Raw genomic sequence first — 21,921 nt, forward strand, 5'->3', positions numbered from 1 at the left:
GGAGGATATCAATGCATCTATCAAGGGGTTCTTCAATTATAAATACACAGTCTGGAAGTTTTGAACTGTGTACAGATGTGAGACAATGACTCTTTTTTATCCAAATATACAAATGTGCTTTAAAGCAGATTTTTACATATGCAGCATTGCAGTATATTGTGAAATACTGCCCCTAATGTCCAGGTAGAGGACAACTTCCTTGCCTGAATATTTCAGAACTTGCCATGTCGTGGTCTTACATGTTGTGTTGACCGTGTACTTAATCTGATGTTTATTCTAATGTGTTCTAATAGGTTGCTGACAATATCTGTGTCAATTATTAAAGAAAAAAAATATTTAAGAATAACGTAAAATAAAGTGTTTTTAAACCCAGACATTGAGATTCCACTGGCATTCTTTCCTCTTCAAAGCCTGGTTTCAATTGACAGTCTCTGTTGAAATCCCCCCTCACAGCTTGTTTTGCAGTACAGTGGATCTGACATGTTCCTTCTGATCCATATTTGATCTGGAGTTGATAAACATCCAGACAGCTTGTGGGGCTGAAGCATCACGACGTGTTCAGAATATAACAAATGCTAAATTATTCATCGAGGGGAGGGGACATTCCTTCCAAATATGTGTTGAATATGATTCTTTTGATATTCATGTCAAAAACGATGCCATTTACTTTCTTGAGTGTTAAACCAGATTAATGTGAACAGATCTCTGTATATATGTCAGAAAGTTATACTGCAATAAAAACAATAATATTATATGTGTGCACTATGTAAGTATAGTATTTGAGAAATTACGGATTATGGAATATTCTTTTCTGCTAGTTTTTCTAGTGTTTACTAAGGCCTCTGCATTTGAGTTGACAGAAAAGACTCTGCTGCTTTGTATTTCTTTTTAGCCTTCAAAGTTGGTGCAGTTTTTAAGATGAATATTACAAAAGCTTTTAATGGTCTGACATTTCTTCAGACTACTGTTCAAAAGTTTGGAATCAGAGAAATGTCATTGTTTTTTTCTGAACTTAACTTTGTATTTTTGTTATAAATTATTATTATAGCTGAAGAACAGCTATATAGGCCCATTTTCTGCAATCATGTGCTCTGCGTGCAGCTGAAGGAAGCCATAAAAGTGTCCTTCTGTGGTCTACTTGGGGATCTGGAGAATCACCAGTTGTCGGTTCAATGGCCAGAAAGGTTTCTTCTTTTCTGTCATTGTTTGGAGAAAATAAAGCTGTTCAATGCAAATAATTGCCAAGTAACTGAAGATATTTTACAAAGGTATGAACTACTCCCTTCACAGAGCAGTGTAAACGTGTTCTTACCCAGATAGAAAGATGTAGGAGGTCCCAGTCCAACTGCTGAAGAATGAAAACATTGGATTCTAGTTAGAGAACCGTCCACTAAGCTGTTGTGGAAACACCTTCATGTAGCAGAAGGAAATTTCAGCAGATTACCCCAAGTTTTCAACTAGTATGTAGTTCTTTAGTATAGAGTACTTTAAATCTGCAGTTAATGCAGGATTATTTAACGAAACAAAGTTTGAAACACAAAATTATGTCAAGCAGTAATATTTTAGATTTGGATCAATATTTTGCTTTGATTTTATATTCATTTCCTTTTGAGGTATGAATATGTATATGACAGTGATTTTTTTTTTTTTTTTTTTACACTTGAAAGACATAGAGAAGGTCATGTGAGACTTTTCGATTCAAGAACATTCATTATTTCTCTGCACTCATTTGCTACCTTTCATTACATTGTTTGGTGAGTGAGGACTACATCAGGAGAGGAGCTGGAGAGAAAAGGAGAGGTGTGTGTGGACTACATCAGGAGGGATCAGGAGAGGTGTGTGTGGACTACATCAGGAGAAGAGAGGTGTGTGTGGACTACATCAGGAGGGAGCAGGAGAGGAGAGGTGTGTGTGGACTACATCAGGAGAGGAGAGGTGTGTGTGGACTACATCAGGAGGGAGCAGGAGAGGAGAGGTGTGTGTGGACTACATCAGGAGAGGAGAGGTGTGTGTGGACTACATCAGGAGGGATCAGGAGAGGAGAGGTGTGTGTGGACTACATCAGGAGAGGAGAGGTGTGTGTGGACTACATCAGGAGGGAGCAGGAGAGGAGAGGTGTGTGTGGACTACATCAGGAGAGGAGAGGTGTGTGTGGACTACATCAGGAGGGATCAGGAGAGGAGAGGTGTGTGTGGACTACATCAGGAGAGGAGAGGTGTGTGTGGACTACATCAGGAGGGAGCAGGAGAGGAGAGGTGTGTGTGGACTACATCAGGAGAGGAGAGGTGTGTGTGGACATCAGGAGGGAGCAGGAGAGGAGAGGTGTGTGTGGACTACATCAGGAGGGATCAGGAGAGGAGAGGTGTGTGTGGACTACATCAGGAGGGAGCAGGAGAGGAGAGGTGTGTGTGGACTACATCAGGAGAGGAGAGGTGTGTGTGGACTACATCAGGAGGGAGCAGGAGAGGAGAGGTGTGTGTGGACTACATCAGGAGAGGAGAGGTGTGTGTGGACTACATCAGGAGGGAGCAGGAGAGGAGAGGTGTGTGTGGACTACATCAGGAGGGATCAGGAGAGGAGAGGTGTGTGTGGACTACATCAGGAGGGAGCAGGAGAGGAGAGGTGTGTGTGGACTACATCAGGAGAGGAGAGGTGTGTGTGGACAACATCAGGAGGGAGCAGGAGAGGAGAGGTGTGTGTGGACTACATCAGGAGAGGAGAGGTGTGTGTGGACAACATCAGGAGGGAGCAGGAGAGGAGAGGTGTGTGTGGACTACATCAGGAGAGGAGAGGTGTGTGTGGACAACATCAGGAGGGAGCTGGAGAGGAAAGGTGTGTGTGGACTTCATCAGGAGGGAGAAGAAACACTCCTTCTCTATCTATCTTTCTAAATTTAATTTGTTCTGTCAAGGGATTTAAGGTCCTCAGATGAGCTTTTATTGGTTTTACCTACCTAGGTGTAATTTAAAATCAAAGGGTGAAGGAGCTCTTACAATTGTTGGTGCTAAACTATGGCGGCTTCCCTTGTATGTTAAATCTGCTTTTAAAGAGACTAAACTCACTTTTATACACTGGATTTTTGCTGTTATTTTAGTTTTTGCCTTTCAATTCTTATTCCCTTTCCCCATATTTTCTTTGTATCCCTTTTATATGCTTTTCCTTTTAATATGTGTAACTTATTACTTACTCATTTCTTTATTAATGAGTATTTGTATTATGCATTAATTGACCTTGACTGCATAGTACTGTGATTCAACTTCAAATGTTTCATAAATACAGTGATTTCACTTGACTATTTTGTCCCACAAGCATTAAGCAGTGGTGACAGGCACCTGATAGCACCAAATCTTGCTTCATGGTGCTTTGACCTTGGTGACAGAGAAAAACATAGCTCCAACCTTGAGCTATGACCAAAGCATAACCAGTTCCTCAACACAACTAATAAGCAACTCGTCTATAATATATCTCTGTTAGCAATGAAGGATATGGGTCATTAATTAGAGATAATTTAAAACCTTTTATTCACCTTGTGTTAATTCAACCACATATACATAAATTGATGGGCATGTGTGTACAGATACACCTGGTCAGGAGATCCAACATGCACACAATCCCTTTGTGGATATATATATATATATCACTTTACATACATACATACATTACACAATACTCATCCCAACACTATTTAACAGCAGCTTCTGAGGCGGTAGGCCATGGGTTGAACAAGCCTCTGAACTCATTCTTTATGCTCAGCACAACGCGACAGAGCAGGCAGTTTGATACACATTTAAATCCTTTAACACAAGGGCCCTACATCCTCAAAGGTAAAGCGAATCGGCCCATCAGTGCAAGATGGACTCATTTATACTATGAGAGCCTTTGATGAAAATGAGAACTAGTGCAAGGAGAATGCGAATTAGTATTAGGAATGCAGTATTCAAATTCAGTTGCATCTGAAGACAGCACAGAGCCGTGTCACCGCTGAGAGTCAAGCAGGTCTTTGGCTTCATTGATCTTTGCTGCCAAATATGGAGATCCACCTGCGGGAAGAAAAACAATTTTGCCATCAATGGCTCAGCCTCAATCTTACACCCAAACACTCCTGACTCTTCAGTCATCTTGCAGACCTCACACCTTAACTTCAAATATTTTCCTCTGTCCTTTTTTGCCAATACAAAGCCTTCAAGAAAGTTCAACATAACATAAGAGTTGAAAGGGTCATGAACACATAAAGGAGTTGATAGGGTCAGAGTTGAAAGGGTCTTGAACACATAAAGGAGTTGATATAGTCAAAGTTGCCTGGTACATCAGTAGTGGCCAGCGGTAAAAAACGGCCATGAATTTGCTGTGACTTCAATCCCAATATCAACATGTGTGTCTTTAAATTACGTTATACTTCTCCGTTGTCCTAGCTGAACATTTTGGAATGTTGTGACATGTTACTAGTTATTCACGAGTGGTTTTCTTCCAGAGAAATGCCCCATCTCCACCAACCCCTAGCACCTGCCCTCTCACCCCACAACACCAGGTGAGATGTGCGCTCAAACAGCACAGGAGGGCCACTGCTCCTTACGGAGTATCTGGCTCAAGCTACTGTGGTCTTCACAATGATCTTCAACCTCTCTCTGACACTAGCAACCAAAACACCCTGCCTAAAATCAGTTACCGTCACGACAGTCTGAACAACTGCAGACCGGTTGCACTTACACCAGTAGTCATGAAATGCTTTGAGAGACTGGTCTCACAGCACTGATCAAATCCACTCTTCCCCCCAACTTTGACCCACATCAGTTTGCATGAAGAGCAAACAGGTCCATGAGAGACGCCATTGCCATAGCCCTGAGCACAGGAGACCTATGTAAGAATGGCATTCATAGACTACAGCCATGTTTATACAGTGCTGCTTGGAAGTATGTAAACCCCTTGAGCAGTTTAGAGTTGTCTGTTGTTTTAAAATGATTTTTTTATTTTATCATCATCAGTTTTCCATAGATGAAATGTCAGGTTTATGTTTATCAATTGCATGTACTTGTTTAGAGTGTTTGAGTGCAAACAGGTAGAGAAGAGAACAGCCAAAGAAGAGAACAGCCAGAGAAGAGTTTAGCCAGAGAAGGCCACATTCACACTGTGTCTGAGAGCAAACAGGTAGAGAAGAGAACAGCCAGAGAAGAGAACAGCCAAAGAAGAGAACAGCCAAAGAAGAGAACAGCCAAAGAAGAGAACAGCCAAAGAAGAGAACAGCCAGAGAAGAGTTTAGCCAGAGAAGGCCACATTCACACTGTGTCTGAGAGCAAACAGGTAGAGAAGAGAATAGCCAGAGAAGGAGTCTAATCAGTCATGCAGCCATAGAACAGAGCCATACATCACAGTAGCCTTAGTTAAGGACAGCTTAGGTGAATACATGACTAATGAAACCCACACACAGACTCAGGTGAATACATGACTAATGAAACACACACACAGACTGAGGTGAATACATGACTAATGAAACACACACACAGACTGAGGTGAATACATGACTAATGAAACCCACACACAGACTCAGGTGAATACATGACTAATGAAACCCACACACAGACTCAGGTGAATACATGACTAATGAAACCCACACACAGACTCAGGTGAATACATGACTAATGAAACACACACACAGGCTGAGGTGAATACATGACTAATGAAACACACACACGGACTGAGGTGAATACATGACTAATGAAACTGAAACACACACAGACTGAGACAAAAACAACCGAGATCAGAGTAAAGGTGAAAAGAGTTTAAATATTGTGAGCTTGGACACAAACCGAGAGGACAGGGACGAGAGTTAGATTGAATGTAAACATAATGCTAATCTGAATGAGGAGTTAATAAATGGGAGACTGAGAGCATGGGACACCAAGAAGGAGAGTCGCAGAGTTTAATTTATTAAGGACTAATCCATCAATCATTCCATTTCATATTATCAGCCAAAAACTGCTTAAACGTTTCAATGTCTTACAGTAATTAACGGGTTGAGGTGATAGTCAAGCCTGACAAATCAACACAACATTGACACTACCATTAGCTGCATTATGAGAATGATGAGCCACTATTGCGCATTGTCAAGTGAGTCAACTTAAATAGGAAATCCATACAGATCCTTAATCCCACTCATACTAATTGTGATGTCTTGGAGAGATGTGTATTGACCCATATTTCTACATGAGGCGATGGAGTAACACCCAAACATGCACATCACTTCCCTTTTCCATCACAATTCCACCCTTCATCTGTCGCCAGTTAACACTGCATAGGCAATGAAACAGAAATCAGAATACAAACAGCAAAAAGCCAGAATAAGGGTGCCTTAACACTGCTGCAGATGACAAAGAGGTTTGAGTGTGATATGAAGGCTAAAATTAGCACCCCCGTCTGCTGGGAGGGGGTGAAACGTATCTGGCCACCAACCCCCGACGCCCCACCCCCACTACACAGCAGGCAGCTTCCATCTCCTGGGCTCCAGCTCTTATCTTCGAGACAATTTCTCATTTCACAGTAAGGGGAAATTCAGCCTGTGATGCAGAGCAATGGCTGTGGCTAGCACACACGGACACCTCTTAGCTCAATGAGTGGGGGCAGGGAAGGAGAGTCAAGATGAAGAATATTAACCTTGACAAGGTAAAACAGGCCAACAGCAGCAGTCAGCTCGAGTCGGACTGCTGTTACAGCGGCAGTATGCAAGACCTGCTGATCACACTAACAGATATCTGAACCCCCCCCCTTCCCTCTTTGTTGCTCCGTCAATGTTTTCATTGAATTCACTGAATGAAATCCCAGGGCTTAGTACCTGGTTTTGTCTTTTTACAAAACCATTAAAGACAGAATCGCTGTATTGCCCAGAGGGTTTAATGCCACTTGGTTGCAAAAGCCTTTGGTGTCTTCAGTTAAATAAACTGCTAAGCTAACGCTTTAGAGCAATTAGAGGGAGCATATTGAGGGAGTCATTGACTGCTGTGCATATTTACACCAAATCAGTTTAAAAAAAAAGACATATGATAGTACTCTGACCAAGCCACAAATGGGACTTTAGACACAGAGGTAGCATACCGATTTAAATATTTGCATATTTGGGATTTATCATTACAATTAAACATAAAGTAATGGAAATACAGCCAGTGTTTTCCTTTAATCATGGCACTTCAAATGCCTGTTTAAACTGGATTTTCTCTTTCAAGTTACACCTACCTTCAACCAGTATATTTGAGAGACTGTAAATTGTGAGTCCGGTTTACCTTGATGGTAAACTGTGATGAAATGTGTGAGTAACACTAACCTTTGTCTGGGTGATTCAGGACCATGCACCTCCTGTGAGCCTCTCGCACCTTTGCTTTTGTGCAAGTTGGACTGTTGAACAAAGAGGGGGCAGAATGTGAGAGGAGCACAGCTCCATCTAGTGGTGAAACAGTATAATGACCACAGCTAGTAATAACCCCCCAGATTATTATCATTATTATTATTATTTTTTTTTACAGTGAATTAATCCATACTCTCAATGAGAGAGTTGCACACAGAAGAAATTAGAATGTATTTAAATATATTGTATGGAGGACTGGTTTTGATAGAGCATGCGCCTTTAAACTATGGGTCCCTTATCCAAGCTCCCCCTCATCAGCCATCTTCTGACCCAAATCCTAAATGTCAGGTATTTAGCTGACTTTAATCCAAAACCACTTAAATTCACTTTAATCAACAGCACATTTAGAACGTTTCCACATTTTGTCATGTTTCAGACTCACCTTGAAATGGATTCAATTCATTTTTTTCTCATCAATGTACATTACTCCACAATGACAAAGCATTAACAGGTTTTTGGAGTGCTTTGTTAACTTATTGAAAAAAATAAAAGACCGTTCATTGACCTGAGCAGTCTGTAAACATGTTTTCACCAAGGACTGCGTTACATTGTTTTCTGTATCTTTTCCCCTCCATCCTGACTAGTCTCCCAGTCTCTGCCGCAGAAAAGCATCCCCACAGCAAGATGCTGCCATCACCGTGTTTGACTGTAGGGATAGTATGAATGAGGTGATGCTCAGTGCCTGGTTTCCTTCAGACAGACACGGCACTGGAAATTGTGACCAAAAAGTTCAATCTTCCCTCCATCAAAGACCAGATTGTGCTTTGCATGGTCTGAGAGTCGTCCTGGTGCTTTCTTTTGCAAACTCCCAGTGGGCAGTCATGTCCGTTTGAATAAGGAACAGCCACCTCACTCTTACCATAACTACCTGTTTGGTGGTGTGCTGCACTGATGACTGTCCCTCTGTGAGGTTCTCCCATCTGTGGATCTCATTCATAGTGACCACTGGGTTCTTGGTTATCTGCCTGACCAAGAGGCCCTTCATCCCCAATTGCTCAGTTTGGCTGGGCGGCCAGATCTAGGAACTTCTGGTGGTTCCAAATCTCTTCCGTTTCCGAATGGTGGAGGCTACGGTGTCTAGGAAACTTTTAATGCCGCAGGAATGTTTGTATCCTTTCATATATCTGTTTTGCAGGTCTACGGAAATGTTCTCAACCTCACGGCTTGGTGACATACACCATCAATTGTGAGGGCTAATATAGACAGGTGTGTGCCTTTCCTAATTATGTCCAATTTATTCAATTAGGCACAGGTGGACTCCAAACATGCTTTAGAAGCAGAGAAGGCACACAGAAGTAGGATGTTCAGCTCAATTGCAACTGTCATAACTAAGGGTCTGAATACTTATGCATTTCAGTCTTTTTTTTTTTTTATTAACAAAACACTCCAAAAACATGTTTTTGCTTTGTCATTGTGGAGTTATTGAGTGAATTGCATCCATCTTAAGATCAACAAAATCTGAAACATGTTTGAAACACAACACAATGTGGAAAATTTGAAAGGGTCTTTCAAAATGCACTGTGTATGTCCTTCCAAAGCAAAAGGCCGTTAACTCAGGATCAATACAGTGAACATAGCCTTTCCTGTCTGACAAGAGTCTTGTATTTACATACAGGATCATTGAAACGTTTGGAATCAATCACCCTGAAAATTACACATTTTCCAGGATATTTCGGTTTTTATCCATCAAATATGGCGCAGAGTACATAGAAAATAAAGGCAAGAGATTAACAAGATAGACATAGACATTCCAGCTAGAAATAGTCATTTTGTTCTCGAATATCTGTGGTTATCCTCCACCTGCAGCATCCGTCTTGGCCTCATGGAGTAATGGAGTAAAATACCTCTCTTGTTAAAATAATATTCCTTTCAGCCTGTACAAATTATATACTTTAGCTGCACCAATACACCCCCAGAAGATCGTTTTCCTCTACTGTGCTTGAAAAATAGTGTCAAGCACTCTTCCAGCATCTTTTCATTTGTTCTGAACTTCTTGTCTGTGATCCAAAAACCTCAGTTTAGATACTGGATGATTGACAAAACTGTTTCTGTTTACCCATTTTAGTCTTTGTCTAAATAAAAGCTATTCCAATGCAAGAAGCTGAAGATATCTGAGAAAGGTATATAGCACCGCATCCTTCCCCATCCAGTGAACTGGCTTTAACCTGGAGAAAAAGAGAAGCTGGAGGCCCCATGGTACACAGCTGAGTAGGAGAATTCAAAACATCAGATTCTCTAATCTGAGAAACTGATGAGCTACAGCTCCTCTGCTAACGGCTTTATTAAATAGAACCCAGAAAACACAAGTCTTATCTTCCGTGTTGAAGATGCTCTGGATTGCAGGCCTTTCTAGGCAGAGTCTCAAAGAAAAAGCCATATGTGAGAGTGGCCAATGAAAGACTAAGACTAAAATGAGCAAACGGAAACAGTTTAGTCAGTCATACATTTGCTTTCAATTATCCAGTATCTAAACTGTAGACAGGTACATGATAATGAAATAACAGCCCTAATGTATAGACATGATAATCTCAGCCCTAATGTTAGACATGCTAACAAAGTTTTACCTGATACCGAGGATGAGGCTGGCTTCACGTTTCGTCATCTTCTGATCAAACCCTCCTTTGTAGTACGTTGAAAATGACTGATAAAGAAAACAGAAGAATTAGAGAAAATCTTTGGAAAATTATATTTCCATTATATTCCACCACATTCTGAATAATAATCAGTTCCCTATTATTTATTCTAATGCTATTACAATTTGAAGTGCAGGCTGCTGTTGCTTGACATTTTGGTGTACCAAAAAAGAAGATATTTACAGACAGACTTTCTGGCTTCATTGGGAAAATCCAATCTCCGAAGTATTCATTCTGAACCCTTATGTTATAGTACATTTCTAAAGGCTATAACTGATTTGTCGACTAAACTAAAATTAAAAATAAATTAATTGAAAACTTACATTTTCTGGCAGAATTATTCACCCCCTCCAATAGTCTACAACACATTTCCTTGTGATATTGTTTAGATTGTATTTCCATTCATCATTACATTAATTATAAAAAGTTTTCCAGTTACTGCAGTCGAGAAATATCTATCATATTACCACTACCATATTTCACGATCTGGATGGTGTTTCTTGAGGTATTGACAGTGTTTGATTTACTCCAGCTTCAGCGCTTTGAGGACAGGCCAATATCATGACATTAAAAACCTTACCCCATGTCTTAGGTAAGCTCCAAACATGTTTTAATGTAGATCTTTTGAAGCAATGTTTTGTTCCGCCAGCCCACAATAGAGTCTAGTTTAATGGATAGCTTTTAAGATTGTGGTACTGATTTTCAGGGGGGGTGAATACTTTTTCAAGCCACTGTATCTGAACTTAATCTCTGACTATCAAATTGCAGACAAATTCTTCTACCAAACAAAACCATTTTGATGCAACGCCAGGTACACAAGATCCAGAAGACCTTCATAAGAGACAGACTACAGCCCTTTACAGGGCCAACAGACAAGGCTATGTGTGGCCAAAAAGACAGCAGTATAGTTCAAAGGATTGAGGTCTGCAACTGTTTTTCCAAACAATGAGCAATTCTGAGGGGTCCACCAATGGCGAATGGCTCAATCTTTTGGGATGATGTTGTGTCACCTCTGAGTTCAAAGACAATGTCAAACCAGTGATGAGCAAAAGTCCTTAGTGAAAAACTATTTTGGAGAGAGCAAGAGCAGATGATCTACAGAGTACGGGTTTCATTAGGATGCTGAGCTACTCAGAAACACTGAGATCAATACACTAGGCTATCTGAGTCAATGGTGGTGTTTCTTAGGCTAAAGGGTTCACTGTCAACTAATAGGCACTGGCATTCAAAAGTTAACTGGCTAATTTAATAGACTGACATAAGGTTCTTAATAATTTACTGATGCAATGTAAAATACTTTCTCAGTGTTTTTAAGATGACTGAACACTGTGTTCTAAATTATTATGCAAGTGACAAATCAGATGGCAGTAAAAAATAATATTAGTTTTAGGTTTTTCAGTGAAGTCTTTTGCTTGTTTCGTTTATACTTTCTTTTTAGACAATAAGTTTGCATCTCAGACATGTTTGTTGATAAGATTGCTGGTGATTCACAGGTGACTCTAAATCTACTTTCAAAAGGTTGTTCCATTTTATTAAGTAAGTCACAATTCTCAGGCAATATGGGAAACCGTTTGAAACAGGAAAAGGAAACTGAAGAGATCAATACAACACAAACACAGCAGATAAAGACAGATTAAGATTATTTTAGGAATGTTTTTATCAAACAAAGGAATAGTTTTAAAAGTGTAGCAGTTTAAAAGCCACTGTTGACCATCAAACACATTTTGAAACAGCTACTTTGACTTTATTTGTCCCCTTGTCATTCTTACACAAACCATACACCATAGAGTTCAGTTTAAGAGACATTTAAATATAATATTTATAATAATAAATATAATTATTCTAGGTCAAAATAGAGGTTTGTAGGTAGACCGGTATCTGAGCTCTGAGTGAAGAGGGTGCTTTGTATGGCTGAGTATGCCAGTATGTCAATGAGCTTGTCAGGTGTGTGTTAAGCTTCTCATGCATATTAATACTTGAGCTCACTCTCCATTCATCTCAGTTGTTTTTGAAATGGCCTATGGTTAGGGCACTTTTGCTATTTTTTTTCTTCAAAATAAAACGGATGCTCTCAGTCATGAGTATAGTGAAAATGAACTTAAACAATGGTGGTAAAAAAGAAACCTTAAATATGTTCTGTCCAGAAAAGAATATGTGAAGCAAATTGAAAGCCATGCTTGTGTTTTTTTTTTACTGTCAAAGCTCCATCTCCTTACTGAAAAGCATAAAGTTCTATCCCTTTACTGAAAAACACACAGTTGCCTCTCTTGGGTGCTCAAGTCATGCTTGCCTTCAGAAGGATTAAGTGTATATGTGAAATATGTGTGTGTGTCTATGCAAATGTGCAGTTTGTGCATAAGTCTTTTTTTAGTTGTTCTGCAGACAATACCTTTCGGTTTTTTTTTCCTTGCCTGAGCGCTCAGGCTAGGACCACTATTTGATTTTCTTGGTAGAATATTAATTAAGTTGGGAGCTCTATTTCACTTTACTTTTCTTTATAATATATGATGGTTATACTTGGTCACAGCAAAGAGAATCCATACTAGTTCATTTGCATTAGGTCTGGTCTTTAAAAACACATACGTTTTGGACGTTTTTCTTTTCAAGTGTACGTTGAAGGCTTATGGTGTGTAAGAGGCTTACAAACATGGTACAAACTTCTTCTAAAATGAGCCTAATGGTTTTAACCTTTTAATACCCCTTTCCTTTTTTGAATATAAAAAGGCATCTGAAAGTCAAAATCTCTTCTTAGAGTGTTCTTCTAACAAGTTCAGTTTACTGTTAATGGAGAGTAAAGGCTGACCTCCGAAACATACTGACTCAATTGTTCACATGGATAACCACGTGGTAGGCAACACAAATTAAACTATTAGTTGCTGCTATTGAATCCAGTGTGCAAGCCCCAACTGAGTAACCTAGGTGTCGAAGTGAAAACCGAGTCGAACACACACAGTGCTTAATTGTCCTGTGTGTCTGTGCCCCGAGGGTCGATTCACAGCTCATTTGCCCGACCAACCCTGTCTTTCACCCATCCCTATCAATGAAGACACTGAACCACAAATAAACCTCAAAGTTCAGATATAACTGCTTCTCGTACAGAAAACTACCGCAATCAATTAGTATGCTCTGCTGGACGAGGCTCAGGGTGTGTAATTAAAGGATATGGTGTGTTCACAATGGAATTCACAAAGTAACCATCATGGAATCCACAAGTAACCACTGTTGTGCTGTAAACAGGCACTGAGCCTGAAGATAAGTTGGCAGGCGAGATACAGCATGATGGCGGCAGGCAAGATGAGTCTAAGCTGATATGTTGTACTTACAGAAGTGGGAAAATTTTTGGCAGTGTTCGAGATGACTTGCCCAAGAGGCTTCCACAACTGGAATGCATAACGACCTAAAAAACAAAACACAAGACGGGAATAACATTAGTAAAGGGCATGCTTGGTTGCATAACAACCAATACAATCAACTGGCAGAAGTCATCAGGTAAGCCTTAATATCAAGCCAAAGGGCAAACCACACTCATGTCTTAGTTACACGCTAAGATGAAGAGTCTTTCAGCAAGTTTCTGGTCAGTTGCCATGGATTGTGGTTCTCTTCAGAGAAAGCCAATGCAATTCAGCATTTGCCTTTTGAATATCTTGCACTCAACAGCACTACATTGTTAGAGGCGACCCAAGAGTTGTTAACATGATACCTAATGGAGTCTCAGATTCCTCCTAGAGCAAACCCACAAACATTCTGACCTCATATGAGTGGAGAGCACAAACACCTGCCAGAGAACGTGAAAACCAACTGAATTGGCGGAGGACTATTAACGCCGTTTTACATTTATACTGATACTTTGACACCTCCCACAACAACTTTCACTAAATGTTTTTTTTACACACCACAGTAAAACATTTCATCCCTTCTCCCATTTCAGAAATGTCTCTCTATCCTAATATGAACGTATAGCACTGCACCCCCTAATTTAGAAAAAAATAATAAGTTAAATTGAAAGTTATTTTCAGATTTTAATATTGATATTTAATAATTATAGTTCACATTTGCATTAACCAATATGAACAATCCTCAGACTTCAGTATTAATAGCCACTGACTACTGCCATTTGTAATTGCACTAATGAAAGATGCCTTACAATACTTACATCCACAATTTCTTACATTTCTAACCATATTTAATCACCAGGACTTGCAAAAATCGCTAGCCCGATGTCCCAGGACAATCACGTTACCATAAGCACAGACGTAACCACACGTTCCCGAATGTTAAATGCAGTTTATACATTGCTTTTGTAAAGTTTCTGCTGCCTTGAGGTTAATACTTCGGTGAGGTCTATACATTGGGGTTGCATTTTTTTCTGCCTGGAAGTTAGTAACGCGCACATAACTCTGCCAAGTCAAATGGGTCTCTCTCACTCTTCCACATTCAAATCCATTATTGTTTCAGCTAAAAACAACATGGGACAGAAAAAATCTGTCCTCCATAAAGATAAAGAAATGTGTGTGTGTATTCCCTCTCAGCTGTAGTCTATTTCACAGGAAAAAACAGAGCTTGAACTTTCGTGAGAGGTGTGTAAAACATGCAAGGTTTCACGCCAGTTAACCACTATCTCTAGATTATGGAAACAGTTGATAGTTGCAAGCTTGTGTAATTGGAACTAATTTGAATATGAAGTGAACATGAAATTGTGTAATGAAGCTGCACGGGCACTAGAAGGTTTGTATCCATCATAGCTTTTTAACTATTCTAGCTATCTTGAGCTTAGGGAACGATCTTCACATTTGGCAGCTGCTAGCGTGTGTGAATATGAACTAATTTTAAAAGCTGCACAGGTACCCTGCGAGTTTCTACGTTTTCCTATTATATTTCTTAGGAAGCTTTAACATTAGCTTTATAACTAGCCATCAATGTAACTCCATTTAAACCAAACTTTAGCTAGTTAGCCATCATAGCAACCATAGCAACCAAGAAACCAGTTAGGGGATATCAGCTATGGCATTCAATGTCAGTGAAGGTTTTTTTTAAACACCATTCATCACTGACCGTGGAATATCTAGTATCCCCTGAAAACTCTGCCCCCAACCCCCTGCACAAACTCCTCTCCCTTAACCCTCCAGCCCAGTGCCAGAGAAGGAAGCGACTTGGGTCAGCAGGAACAGCAGCCAGCAAACCTTTCCAAGCACAGGCAGACCAGACGAAGAGGGTGAGACGGAGCAGGGTGCAGGCTGTCACCAGAGGAAGGGAAATGACTGGGTTTGAGAAAGGGTTGCCATCAGTAATCTGGCCATTTTTAACACCGCCACCTTCAAACAACAATGGAGCGACAAAGATGAGGTTTTTTATTGTAGTCTCTTGGGGGCAAGCGGCAGGTTCAGAATACACCAGCTGGTGTTTGAGGCTGAATGAGGCTGATGGCATCGCATTCTTTTTTGATACACAATTGAATTTAAAAATTGTCTTCAACAACAGTAAGAATCTCATCCGTTATATGATTTTGTTTTCGGTCTTAGGGAGGCTTGGCAAAGTTCATGAATTGTAATGTACTGAAGGGCTAAGACTTCTGTGTTTTTTTTATAATAATTTTTCATATTTGCTTCTTTGCAAAGATGAAAAGGCCAACTAAGGAGCCAAAAGAGGAGCCTACGACCTTCAAAAGAGAATGCGTCTTTAAACAGACAATACCAGGAGTCATATAATACGGGTTTATCGCAACAGGTGATTCTCACGCGCTAAGTCCGCTCTGTTTAATATGTGGCGACAAGCTAGCAAATGAAGCCTTTAAAACTGCTTCGGCACATGGAGATTAAGCACTGATTCAGAGTTATGGTGAGTTGCATTTTTCATGCACTTAAGGTTCGTTTTACAATGGTGTTGGCCGCAAATTAACTCCACCTAACGTTAATGTTAGCTTTTGTGTATGAGCAGACTGGGCTTCATTCTATCAAACTCGCGTGCAATCACGGGTGCAATTGATTGATTCACATCATTATGAATGGATGACGTGACTAATAAGACGTGTAAAATGACACCTTGAAGCCGGTCCGTGAAAAAAATGCCTACATTAAACCGGTCCGTGGTGCAAAAAAGGTTGGGGACCCCTGGTCTAAACCAACAACCACACATATATTGTACCGAGCACATGGTTCCTCAGTCCTGCCCTGCATATTCCACATCTTTTCCTACTCCCGGTGAGCCTGATTGGAATCAGTACAAACAAAATGCACTTGATTATGGAAATCAGGAGTGTTCATCTGATCAAGAGTTCCACTCTTCATAGTTCCCAATGACACAGATCTCTATCCATATACAAATGTCTGTAATGCATCTTACCTGCAAAGCTGACAGCTGCAACACCCAGACCGACAGCTATCAGAGTTCTGCCCTGCAAACAAGAAAAGCATGGCTTATTGCGTGCAAAGTTTGTGTGGCAGTCTAGCAAACAGAAATATATTGCAGGTTTTTTTCTTCGGCAAGTGCTCTGATGGGGAAAATTACACTGCGGCCGTACATATAATCATGTTTGGTTTTCAGTTTTTAGAACTGAGTAAATGTGGTGCACAATCATATCAATGTTGGACAGGAATTCTCCAGGGTTGCTAACAATTTGTCACAATGATTAATTTGGGGTTATTATTGGTCCAATAAATCTCACTGCTAACACAACATGTCAACATGAGAAATCCCAATAATGAGCTAGGGTGCGTTCCACCAGTTGACAGCCTAATAAAGGCACTATGAATGCCATTCTAGGGCCAACCCTTTAGATCCACCCACACAGCAAGCATGGAGTAATTATAGCAAAGTAGATCCTTTAATACCAAGGACACCACTGCATCATTTACAAATATGTATTTCCATGGGTGTAGTTCTACCTTGTGTTTCTGGAGAGGTTTTCTAGCAAAAAGTCTGCTTAGGAGCTGGCGCAAAACACATGCATAAAACACAAGTGCGTAGGGCACCAAGTGTGACAGGACCACCAAACAAAATATACCAAGTTAGTTTGTTTTCCTTTGCATTTAGTGGAGTGACAGGACCAAATGCAATTCAAAAGAGAGTGAGAAGAGAAGTAGGAGCATGAGACATAAATTGCCTCGTGTCTAGTGCAGGGACTATTCTTATAGAGAAATCCTGACACCTGCACTGTTACGGTCATCAGATGGTAAGCAGTTTCAATGCTCATCTTGTATTTCTATTAGTTCTCAATGGTCAAGGAACACAAGATATTTTGTGTGGTACTTGAGCAGACGGGATTTGTCTTTGCCATTAGCAGAAGAATGTTTGCATTGGTGCACAGGGCTTGCTTAGAAGGAGTATTTGGTGTTTTTCTGTGCTGTTGTGTTAAGCGTATTCTTACGTAGTTTTACAATTCTTGATCAAAACGAATGTATTTGAATAAGCAGTCAACTACCTGGTTATCATGTTTTGGCTGCCTGGCAACTACTGAATCCTCTGCTTGAAGTTCACCAGAATGAGCCATTTAAGAGTGCGTTTACCCCCAACTTTGTAAATCACCAGCCCCCATTGGTAACAGTTAACGTCAGGTAGACCGACCTAGAAAGTCAGTTACGTTTACGACAAAAACATAAACTCGGTGGGCGAGCTAGGTATAGGCGGCTCTTTCCATACTTATACGATATTCTTGAGGAAGATCCCGAGTATGGAGAGAAAACGTACAACCCACGATGTTGACCTGCCTCTGTTATCTCACCTTGGTTAGGGGTAACTGTCACGTTTCCTACCTACCTTTCCAAAGTCAAGCGTGCCCACTAACGCTACCTAGAGTGAAATCGGCTTTCAGTGGATGGCCACTGTACTTATGTATACTCACGAGTTGTTTGTCGATGTCAGTTTCACTATGCATGGTTGTATATTCCGAAGATTTAATCTTTTCAGCCTCCATCATTACAACACATCTAGCAACCTCGGTTACCAACGTAGCAAACGTGCGACATAGAATGAACTCATTTTCATCGTTTGTTTAGGTGTGTGGCAAACCCACTCACGGGTGCATTACCGCCACCAGCTGTTGTGGCGTGCATTTCTCGACAGCGTTGTTAATCCCATGTTTCCCACACTCAGGTGTTTAACCCTGCTAGACACTTATCAATTGCAAATATGGTCGCAGAGTTGGGTGGTTGGAACGACTAATAAACACATTTGTATACTTGCTTTCTGTGTGTATAGATGCTTCTGTTTTTCTATTTTATTCAGCCCCCCCATCATGGTAGAGTTCTACAGGGCCATCATTGAGAGTGTGCTCACATCCTCACACTCCGTCTGGTATGGCTCTGTCTCTGCCTGCTCTAAGGCCAGGCTCCAAAGAGTCGTACGGGCTGCAGAGCGCATCATCGGCTGCCCCCTTCCTTCCATCAAGGACCTCCACAGCTCCAGATCCCGCAGGAAAGCTGTGAAGATCACAGCAGACCCCTCACATCCTGTCTCCCCTCTGGACGGCGATATAGGGCGATCATGACAAAAACTTCACGACACCTCAATAGTTTTCCCCCCAGGCAATAGCCCTCATAAACAGCTCTTGCACATGAGCTTTATGGCTTCTCTCAGCACTTTATTTATTTAACTTATTTAACATTTCTATTATTGCACTACCTCCATGATCATACTGGTACTTTCTTGTATTGTTGTTCTGTCTTGTCCCTTTGTTCTGTTCTATTTGTAATGCTCCAGCCTGCATGGAGAATACCAATCAAAATTCCTAGTACCTGTGTACATGGCGAAATAAAGAAATTGAATTGAATTGTAATTGTACAGCACTTTGGCCAATGTGAGTTGTTTTTAAATCTGCTTTATAAATACATTCGACTTTGACCAGTCATTCTAGTAATATCACTAAAGGCCTCTAATGTGGAGAAACGAGAGGAAGTTCCCTATAGGCTGCCCTGGGGACAATATTTGAGTGCCCTCTAGGGTGGCCCTTCATGCCATATATAATGAAGATGTGCCCTCTAAAGCAGGAACATTGGATAACGTGTCTTACTGAGGGTCCTTCTTGTGGAGAAAACATGATGGAGTGCCCTGCAAGCTACAATGACAATTATGAAAGGAAATAAATAAATCCAATGGGTGCACAATGGAAAAGAGTGCCGATATGAAGTCCCCTCTATGCTGCAGCTATGTGACTGTGAGAAAACATGATCAATCAATAGTGCCCTATGAGGATACCCTACAGTGGGTAAAATGTGATGTGGTGCCATAAAGGTGTCTTTACAATGGGATAAACCTACAGGTTTCTTTCAGATGGAAGAAACAGAAATCATGCCCTCTTATGCCCAATTTATGCTCAGAGGCGCAAGCGCAGGCGCAAGAGGCCCTTGCAAGCCCCAAGCGCGTCTTACACAAGATTTACACAAGCCTCGCAGCCTGCTGGTCGGTTGACTACATCCTGTCTGGGTGTCTATAACCCATCGTAATGATACCAAAACAGTTTGTAATGAACCAAAGTTTATTTGAATTGTTTACTTTGATGAAAATGCTATTCGCTAGCGCAGTCTCTATGGAATTTCCCCTATACGTTAGCATTAAGCTAACATAGACTAGTTTCTATCACAGTTTAACCATGCAATGCTATGTGAAATGAATGTTATGAGATGAGATTACTAAAATGTATTCTGCATGTTTACTCACTTTTACAGTGCTTCCCAAGTAAAGGTTTGAAAGAACTTCAAGCTTTAGACTTTTTGTTAGGGAACCGGTTATATATCTGCCGAGCAAATGTCCGGCTCATATACAAAAACATTAACGTGAATTAATTGATGCTAATACCTAGCGCGGTCTCTATGGAATTTCCCCTATACGTTAACATTAAGCTAACGTATTTTCTATCACAGTTTAAACATGCAATGTTATGTGAAATGAATTTTGCAAGATGAGATTACTAAAATGTATTCTGCATGTCTGCTCAGTTTTACAGTGCTACCCAAGTCAAGGTTTGAAAATAACTTCAGACTATCTGTTAGGGAAACAGTTTTCTATCTACCGAGCAAATTACCTATTGTTCTGGAGGTGAATTGCTTTGCAACACGGGCAACCTTTTAGGGAGCATGAATTGCTATGAGTGCATTTACACAACAATGTGACACCGTTGCAGAAGCATGCTGGCCCCTTTAGAAACATTATGAATTGCCCTTACAATGGGGAGGTAAAAACACATTTGTGTACACCAAATATGTTTTTGAAGTGACCTCTAAAACCCTGCCTACATTCAAAACACAATGTATGGGCGCAAGCAATTCATTTTTACGTTTTTTCATTGGTCCGATAAAATAAGCTAATATGTAGCTATTAGGGGTATAAAAAAATAACCGATACGTATCGATATCTGTTTTTAGCGTGTAAGATATGACTACATTGATGCGTGAAGTCCCGTATCGGTTTAACATGAACCAGTCTTTGCCTGATTTAAAAGTTATGAATCGGTTCACAAGCGCTTGTCTCTCCGTTTTTTGCTACGCAAAACACTCGCTGACCTGTTGAATTTGATCTCAGTCAGAGCATCCTGTCATTGGCCAAAGCCCGCATAGCATAAACCAATCAGGCTGTATTCTCAGAAAGAATACCAAGACCCGGAGAGATTACAACTCCCATTCATTTCAATGGCCAATACTATGCTAGATACTCTATACATTTCAATGGCCAACACTGTGCTAGCCAAGGAAGATAAATCGTTGTTGATTGCGTGCTTCTACAGACATCCTCGGATTTAAATAATTGTAATAATAATAAAAAGTAGAATATTTGTATCATTAACAATTATGTTTAACATTTATAGTCATGATTCCGAGACTGAGCCATCGTGATGTCCTAACACAAATAAAAGCACTATATGAACACTGCAAATGGCAGTGAATAAATTAATAAGCACTGTAAAAAACGGCTGCCTCCACCAGCTGCGCACCCTGCTGTGTAGGCCACTCACGGGACCTGGGGTGATAGCGGGGTCATCCTATCAGTTGATCCCAGGGTTCCGTGGGGGCCGTAAACAGTGGAATTTCTCTGTCCATTTGGCCACCCTAACGCCCGACTCACATTGTTGCGTTGATGCAACGGACGGTGGAGGAGGAGTTTGGCGCATGGGGTTCTGTTGATAACGGAGACGTTATAGTGAGATTGACAGGTCAACAAACCAATCACGTCATTAGTAAGCTTTTACCCTGTGAGTAGTAGCATGCTAACCCTAACCCATCATTAGACAGTGTGCTCAGACACCTAGCAAATCCTATGATACGTATTTCTCAGTTAAAATAAAGGGGTTTTTACATTGTACAGTGTCTATTTCTCGGTAACTTTTAAAAAATCTAACCAAAAAAAAGTCAAACAACCAACTTGAAGGTACAAATACGACCATCTACGGAGTTTGGCAGCCATGTTTTTTTTTTTGAGTTTGCCGCTCTGTAGACGTGAGCATATACGGGATATGATTGGCTAGTGCCTGTGCCGTCAGTTATGCATGAACGGCAATATGATTGGCTGACGCATGCATTGTCTGTCGAAAAGTTGAACCTTCTTCAACTCTTGTCGCGAGCAAAGCATGAAACGCAACGCACGCGAACCAAACGGAGCCACAATTCAGTTCGGCAAAGGATGACGTCACCCCATGCAAAGTGAATGGGGATGCGTTAACCCTGACGCATCAACGCAACAATGTGAGTCGGGCGTAAGACAATTTATAGACAGTTTCAAGTCTACCCCTAAGGCATGCCTGGACTTGCCCTTTCATTCATCTCCCCCTATATAAGTCCGACCCTCTCATGGCCAAGTTGTCGGACACAAGAAACGGGAAGTGTGTGTGGACAATGAATTATCAGTCATTCATCATTGCTGTGCGTCTTTAAGACAGTGAGTGTTCTGCTATTACATGTGTGTTTAAAT

General features: G+C 40.7%; 1 protein-coding gene across 1 annotated transcript; it reads right to left on the bottom strand.

Moving 5' to 3' along the window:
* Positions 1-3,503: 3,503 nt before the first annotated feature.
* Positions 3,504-17,990, bottom strand: dnajc15 (DnaJ (Hsp40) homolog, subfamily C, member 15). The gene is made up of 6 exons (XM_080838215.1): positions 17,864-17,990; positions 16,366-16,417; positions 13,350-13,423; positions 9,958-10,034; positions 7,313-7,383; positions 3,504-4,040 (listed from the first exon to the last, which is right to left on the bottom strand). The coding sequence occupies exons 1-6, from the start codon at positions 17,936-17,938 to the stop codon at positions 3,976-3,978; spliced, it is 414 nt and encodes a 137-aa protein (XP_080694341.1). The 5' UTR covers positions 17,939-17,990; the 3' UTR covers positions 3,504-3,975.
* Positions 17,991-21,921: the final 3,931 nt, after the last annotated feature.

The sequence above is a fragment of the Sprattus sprattus genome (assembly GCF_963457725.1).
Source record: "Sprattus sprattus genome assembly, chromosome: 5".
Classification (NCBI taxonomy): domain Eukaryota; kingdom Metazoa; phylum Chordata; class Actinopteri; order Clupeiformes; family Clupeidae; genus Sprattus; species Sprattus sprattus.

Coding starts and splice junctions, on each gene's coding strand:
- dnajc15 (XM_080838215.1), bottom strand. CDS start 17,938: ATGATGGAGGCTGAAAAGATTAAATCTTCGGAATATACAACCATGCAT. Junction 13,424..16,365: donor TGCAGCTGTCAGCTTTGCAG/GTAAGATGCATT, acceptor TTTGTTTTTTAG/GTCGTTATGCATTCCAGTTG. Junction 7,384..9,957: donor AGCCTCATCCTCGGTATCAG/GTAAAACTTTGT, acceptor TTTGTTCAACAG/TCCAACTTGCACAAAAGCAA.